Source organism: Pyxicephalus adspersus, chromosome 1 (assembly GCF_032062135.1).
Source record: "Pyxicephalus adspersus chromosome 1, UCB_Pads_2.0, whole genome shotgun sequence".
In the NCBI taxonomy this organism is placed as follows: domain Eukaryota; kingdom Metazoa; phylum Chordata; class Amphibia; order Anura; family Pyxicephalidae; genus Pyxicephalus; species Pyxicephalus adspersus.
Window position 1 is genome coordinate 150,261,681 of NC_092858.1, and position 7,587 is coordinate 150,269,267.

At 35.3% G+C, this 7,587-nt stretch overlaps 1 protein-coding gene across 1 annotated transcript in view; it reads left to right on the forward strand.

Annotated features, from left to right (window-relative positions):
• Positions 1-1,092: 1,092 nt before the first annotated feature.
• LOC140335548 (transient receptor potential cation channel subfamily V member 3-like) overlaps positions 1,093-7,587 on the forward strand; it is a gene marked incomplete in the record, with an annotated part of 27,546 nt that continues 21,051 nt past the window's right edge. The window contains 4 exon segments of the mRNA XM_072418292.1: positions 1,093-1,252; positions 3,890-3,961; positions 4,763-4,908; positions 6,123-6,299. Coding sequence (XP_072274393.1) covers positions 1,104-1,252; positions 3,890-3,961; positions 4,763-4,908; positions 6,123-6,299 — 544 coding nt within the window.

Consider the following 7,587-nt stretch of genomic DNA (forward strand, 5'->3'; position numbering starts at 1 on the left):
TCCTAGTGGAAATTTCACTATTTCTCTATTTCATACACATTTTTGTTAAGATCCAACACAGACAATCTACAGAATTTTACAGGAAAAAAACTGAGCTAGCAGAACATATTTACATTTAGAATCCTGCCCCTTAAGAGGGAAATGTCCTTTTTTTAGGCATGACAAGATATTGTAGATCTGCAACAAATTCCAAAAGCTATATTCTGTCAGCTTGTTTAGTTAATAAAATACAGCAATATCAGAGTGACACACAAACACACACAAACAAGAGAAATCTGATGTTGTTAAAGGCAATTTTTTCAATAAAAAGTACATGATAGATTCCCCTGACTGAGTCATCCATCTGATGAGTCTCATGGTGCTGACATTTGTCTGTCATAATAACTTCCTATGGTTTTAACTTCCTAAAACTTAAGCCAGAAGTCACCCCACCTTCACACTACCGATGAATGGAATGCAGTATTAGTTTCATAAGACTTGTTTTGTACTTTTTTTACATCATGTATTATCATGGCAAAAATATTTGTCAATTTACCTTCAGTAACAAACAAAAATGTTTTATATTGACAATCATATGCCGGCTGTTTATAAAACACACAAATTTACATCTGTGTATATATACTGGGATACTGAAATTTACGGAAATACCATGTTCAGATTTTGGTTCTCCAGCACTGGAGTTGGACAGCTTGCCATAGGAAAAGGTGGATTCCTTCACAGAGATGTAATCCCAAGGCCCTGTCCATCACTTCTTGTAAGTTTACTGTCACAGATACGATTCTCACTTTAGTATATTACAATACTAAAACAATGACAGAAAGGATGTTGATGTTAGAATTTTAAACAGAAGCGCCCTTAAACATAATAACCAGATTACCCAATATGAAGACAGATTTCAATTGCACTTTAACTTCAAGGCGTGCTGACATACACACTTCACCTCATCTTTTGCAATATAACAGGTTAGTCCAGTAGGAAAATGTCCCAGCCCCAATTATAATTACTTTACCTGCGTGTACAATCATATCAGCTTATTCCACAGCCTATAAAGTATACTGCATCCAACAGACGTGCTATGGGAGAGGATTTCTCAATGCCATAAAATGTTCTTTAATCATAAACTACTGAATTTTGACAATATGACTTCTGAAGCTTCCAGTTTCGGCGATTCCGTTGATGGTGTTGCTGCACAATTCGCACCTCGTTACATACCAGTGTTTACGAAGCCAATGGATTCACATGTTTTTGAACGGTATGTACACCTACTTCTCTTCTAAAGTGTAAATCTCAGGCTAGTTTAATAATTTCTCGAGCAAAAATAACAAAAATTAGATTTAATATTTACTTACTGAAAGTGAAGTCAATATTTCTTATGCAGTATCTATAATTTTGTTCCTGTTACCTCTCAACAGTATTGGTACATCATGTTATTGTTATTATTTAGTTACAACAAGCTTTCATATAAATAGTCTATTGACATGACCATAGACAGGAAGGGGTACCAACCATTTTTGATACAATTTCTTTAATTATAAGAACTGAAATGATATATTGAGTGACCAGTATGTATATCACAGCCTGGCATAATTTGTTCTGTTTTTGTAATATTCTTGTAAATATTCTAAATAAAGTGCAGCAAAATCTAGCTGGTACTGATTAGAACACCATTAAAGAGTGTTGGTTGCATAAAGCATTGTGGATATCATACAAAATGAGAAATAGAAGAGCTGCCATTACTGGCCTCTTGAAAGATTCTACTTGCCTGATTGTTATGCGGATTCACTGATTTTAAGATTTTTTTTATACTTAGGCAGATTTCTTTTTAGGAGGGTCAACATGACAACTAAATTACTAGTACGTCCAGATGTGTTAAAATGGAACTGTACTCAAACAGTAAAGATTTGTTGTTTTATTTGGCATATATAAAAGTGGTAATTGTGCCTAAGCATAAGCATAAAATAAACTTTTCTTGAGATGTCTAACCATTTGTTTGCCTACTGTCCTATAGTTATACATCTGCCTTATGGGATCTAAGTCACTCATACATCAGACTGTTAGGAAATTTGGAGTAAGATTTAGCAATATCAGTACTTTGCTTCTCACTGCTCTCCTTGCTGGAGGTTCTGACATGAGGAAGCAATATCCTGCATGTATGAAGGTGGCCACCTCCACACATAGACAGTGCAAAACAAAGGCATGGTAATAAGAAATAAGTAAAAGATCAGCTGCATGGAGGCAACAAGCAATACTGGTGACAGGTCTTTTGCCTTATACCTGCCTTTTTAGGCAGCCAATTTACATAAAACAATTACATTTAAAACAATGAAGTAAAGCACACGTTACTATAATACAGATAAACCTTGATGCAGTGCATTGCCATTTATTCTCAATGGCACCCCAGCTTACCTTGCTGATGGGATATGCATTGCAGGGAAACAGGTGGTGAAGCTTTAACATGCACTGCATTGTAATGCTTTGCTAGAAATGATTCATACATACTACTCTCCATTGAAATATTTAAAACAGACTGAAGTTCTCTTTAAAAGATACCTAAAGTGTTCAGTGTTCTCTTAAAAGAATATTTACCCCTTTCAATGCAATCAAGATATTTATCCTTGCACCCTACTTACTCATATCAAACAATTAAGAAACAAAAATAGAAAAGAGCTTTGGGATTGGATGGTTGTGTTGAGTTGTGTGGTGCTTTATTAATGCCGGAAGTTAGAATTTTTAGGTATGTATACCCATACCTTTTTGTTGTTAGTTTTGGAGAATAGGGAATGATCATATCTGAGGTTTCACCCAAGTTGGAGGTTCTGTTGGAGAGATTATTTGCTTCCTGTTATCATTACCATAGTCACACAATCAAAATATGTTCATAGACACAGAATGAGTAATGTTCTGAAACACAATAGTAGGAGCACAGCATAATTATATCCACAGGTGGAGAATTCCGCCGTACTGACAAAGCAGAAATATGTCACAGAATTAGTCTCATACGGACATAATACGAAACAGAATCGCAGAGACAGAATCAGTACTGTACTGACACATGTCCACAGTAACACAACTAGTATAATATTAACAAGAATGTCTCGGTAGTAACAAAGTTAGTACCATACTGACACAAACCAAATGCCCACAGGGAACCCTCACTGGCACAGTGCATTGATTAATTGATTGATTTGATTTAATGTGGCATGTTGATATTTAGTTGGGTCTACATTATAAGCATAATATTAAACCCAAATATACATTTGTTCACAGGACATACAAATGAGTAACACACATAAAAATCCATAAAACAACAGTAAACAATAGTGAAGCCTAAAATATTAGCCAGAGAACCAGCAAAGTGGATAGGGGTTACTATGGAAGACTTGGTATAGGAGTTTGTGTACATTACTATTAGTAGCCATACCACCCTGTTGGTAATGCCAATAAATAATAGGCCTAAAAATAGCAGTGACAAGTAGGGGTCATGTCAAATGACCTAGAAAGCAAACTTTTACCCTTAGTGGTTGTGACTCCCTAGGTAATGGTCTAGGTGGCCTTGTGAGAAATTGAACCCTGGTTCCAGCCATTGTAAACAGCAGCTGAAATAAATGCAAGGCAACATATTACAATAAGAAAGGCAAATAAGGACATGGGCATCCAGGGTGGTGCATCAAAGGTGCAAGTTTCCCTGTACAAAAACTTTCAATGTATTAATGTAGTAGAAGGAGTATCATGCATATAGAATAACAGCTACAATATGCTCTTGCAGTTTGGGTTCTATGAATGTACTAATCGGTTTAAAAAACAAGCTTGGATGAGAAAAAATTTGAAATAACCATAAACATTTTTGTATTTAGTAGTTTTTTTTAATAAGCACTTTCTCAAACAACAGAAAAAATGAAGAGATTGATTACCCTTCACCTGTCGATGAGTCGGATCACTTGCTTCAGGGAGAAAACAACAGGTAATGAATATAAAGCTTATACTTCATTTGTTCAATTACCAAAGCTAGTTTTCTGCAATCACACAAAAGAGGCATATTGTAAGCAGCTGCTGAAAGACTTGGGGAAAAATTGAGGAAAACTGAAAGGAGATTCTTGATCCAATTTTCTTCAGCATTTCTCATCAACAATATACATTGAAATGTATGTTAAAACATTTTCTCAGTGGGATCATGCAGAACCTTTGCAGAATAAAACCTCAATTATACTAAAAGAAAGTGTGTTGGCATATATATTGCGTTATATTGCAATACATCGCAATGCACTGCCAACTGTATGGCTGCCCCTTGCTATGCTGACCCCATTCATTGCAATGAATAGGGCAGTGAACAAGAATGGACCGAAATGCAAGCAGCATTAAATATTGATTGTCATCGCTATAAATGCAAATTTTTAAAATTTATTTTGGGGAGTGATGTGAGGGTTTGCATATCTTCTTTTTGCCATTTTTTCTCAATAAGTTTAGTTTGTAATTCTTCCTCCCATTTCAAAATCTATGCCTTTACTGATTTCATGTTCTGTTATGAATGAAGACGTTAGAAGCCATGTATATTCAACATTATTATCTTGTTTTGGTTCCAAAGTATTTTCCACAGGGTACAGTCATAATGGCTGTGCTTTCCTCTTTGTAATTTACACTATTAAATACAGAAAGATTTGGAAAAATGTTGTCCATTTAATTAAATAAGCAAATGTGGGAAGAGATTGAATAAATCTGTCATAATTTTAACAAAGATAATCTAATAATTTTTTTTCATTGAAAGTGAACCATCCAACTCCATGAATAAAACACACAAGTACAAAAGGCATCTATTGCACGCTGTTGCTGAAGGAGACACAGAGTCAATAATAAATCTTCTTAAAAATATTAAAGACAATTCCAGTAAATATTCCAAGACTGATGTCCAAGGTAACACTAATTAAATCACTAATCTAGGGGAAAATATTTATACTGTATTGGTGTATTGGTGAAGTTATACAGTAAGTTTGTGCATTCCTGTAATTGATGTAAAGACGAAACAAGCCATTCAAAAAAGGAAAATTGGATTGCAAACGGTTGCAATGTTGCCTTTGTAGAGGTGAGATGTGAACAACAAACAGCGCAGTATGATTATATTGGTTATTAAAGTTGAGGAAGTATAAAGACATTCACCTATGCCATACAATCTGAGATATGGCAGGACATCATCAAACTTTTTGCTGCATGTTTGTTTTAGACAGCCAATCTGTGCACATAAACTTTTGTGATAGATTACATAGATTACATTTCCCTATCCCTGCACTGCTCCACAACACTAGCGAAGGATCATCAGAGAAAACTTTCCCAAAATCAATTTTTAATTTATCAATGTCCTTATTCTACTAAACCCTGCTATCTTTTACTAGTGTTTTGAAAAAGAAATAAAGGATGTTTGTATTTGTACGAATTTAGCTTGTTGGTGGGTAGGCTTTTGAAAATCAGCATGAATTGCAGTTATGCTTTTTTTCAAGTAGAAAAATGCAATATAATCCTTTAAAATCTTATACTGGTCTGACTTCAGTAATATTACATCCTATTGAATTGTACCGGGTCGGTTCACTTTATTACACAAACCAAGGCTTTCAACTGTTCCCTCACAATTGGCTCATAGTTTGGAGAAGTAATACTAAACAATGCTTGAAACAATCATTGCAGAGACATGTGAAAGCTTTTTGATCTTTAAAGAATTAAGTGTATATATATATTTGAGGGAGGCTTAGGTTTGACCTCAGTTTGGCTCATGAGTTAAAACTGGGCATTAGGTGATAACTAAACATGGGGCCATTAGCCATACTAAAAAAGGTTTTTCTTCAAAGGGCAGTTGCATTCATATGTACAACTTTAATGCCCCATTGCTAATGGTAATGCTGTGGCTAGTCAGTTCTAGCAATATTGTGGGGAAGGTTATAAGAAAATTTACTGTTCAAAATTTGTCATAGGTCGGTCGGTTCTGCTACTCGTAATAACTTCTTTTTTGTCCATTGGAAGTTTTGTGATGTGATTTGTTCTTACACGTAACAATGTCAACTACACAGTAAAATGACAGAGTGATAAGATCTCTCTTGTTCCGTAATAAAAATATTACGGCTTGTATTTTATTTCAGATTATTTTATGAAAGAACTAACAGCAAAGGACACTGGGAAAACCTGTTTGATGAAAGCATTACTCAATATAAACAGCAACACTCCTGAGATAGTACGTATCTTGATTTCATTTTCTGAACAGAATGGATTTTGGGAACGATTTATTAATGCTGAATACACAGATGAAAATTACAAAGGTAGGTTTTGGTACAGGTGTCTTTGTAAAAACTTATTGTGTTGAGGTGCAAATCATTTTTTTTCCAAACTATGTTCTGAAAGAAGATAAGTAATGTGTAATGGACAGATGCAGCCACCAAGGTTAGGGGTAAAATAAAGAGTAAAGTACAATCTTTATCCATTTGCCATCAATAAAAGCACCTGGTCCTGAACCTTTAACTTTTTGAACACATGGCAGCTCTGACTTTATATAAATATAAATGAAATATTATACATTTACTTTGTAGCCATAAAATGTCACCTGAATGTAGCAAGACCCATACAAGGCCCATACCTTTAGCTAGAGATGTTGTGGTGGATGGAGAATATGATCCTTTTATAACACACCAAAATAAGATATGGTGGTGGCTTAAGGCTACATTCTGATCAGCCTCTGGACACAACTCTCAGCGGCTGGCATCTTGTCAGCCTCTTGGTCACTTGCACTTCTTAAAGAACCAGTGTCTGCATATATCACAGTGGGCAGCAGTCAGTGGTACCGTACTGCTCACTGCCCCCCCATTCATTTTCCTGGGGGTTGCCATGGGTAGAAGCTACGTGCAGTGTCTCCCCTGGGGCATGGGTTCATTGGCATGAGGAAACGGTACTCACACTGCAACCTTATTGACAGTGTGAACATAACCTTAAACATTCACCAAATCAATATAGAGGGCATGTCTCAGAATGCTTTCCCTGTTTTTTAAAACACTTACTTTTTTTTTTTAAAAGTTACTCAGCCCCCCATTTCTTGTGCAAGTTTTAACTTTTTAAAATGTAAAACTTGTACAAGGTTAAGCTAGATCCCAATTCCAAAATATAGGGCATTGGGAACATTAAGTGCTCAGGGATTGTGACTGCTCAGATTCCAAGTTCAATGGGTAATAATGCATTTACCCCATATACAGAAATACTACTTTTCTGAGGGGATGAAAAAGGAGGTAAAAATAGTGTAGAAAATCTAGAAGCTGCAGCTTTTAAGGAAATAATCAAAAATACATCTTTAGTCTATTTTAAGTAGGTATAAAATACTGAATATGATAATTTTGTAGTCATATATTTAGCCAGAAGATGCAGCATTAAGGCTAGGTCTACACAGTAGGAATGTAAACGTTCCCACTGCATTTAACCACCTAAGCGTTACACTGAGGTCTAGATTTCTGTACCAAAAGTGATCCACTGTTTTTTTAAATTGTAGACCTGTAACTTACAGAAATATGTCCGAACAGGGGTTCTAGTAGATAATATGAATATAAAAAATGTTTGAAACAC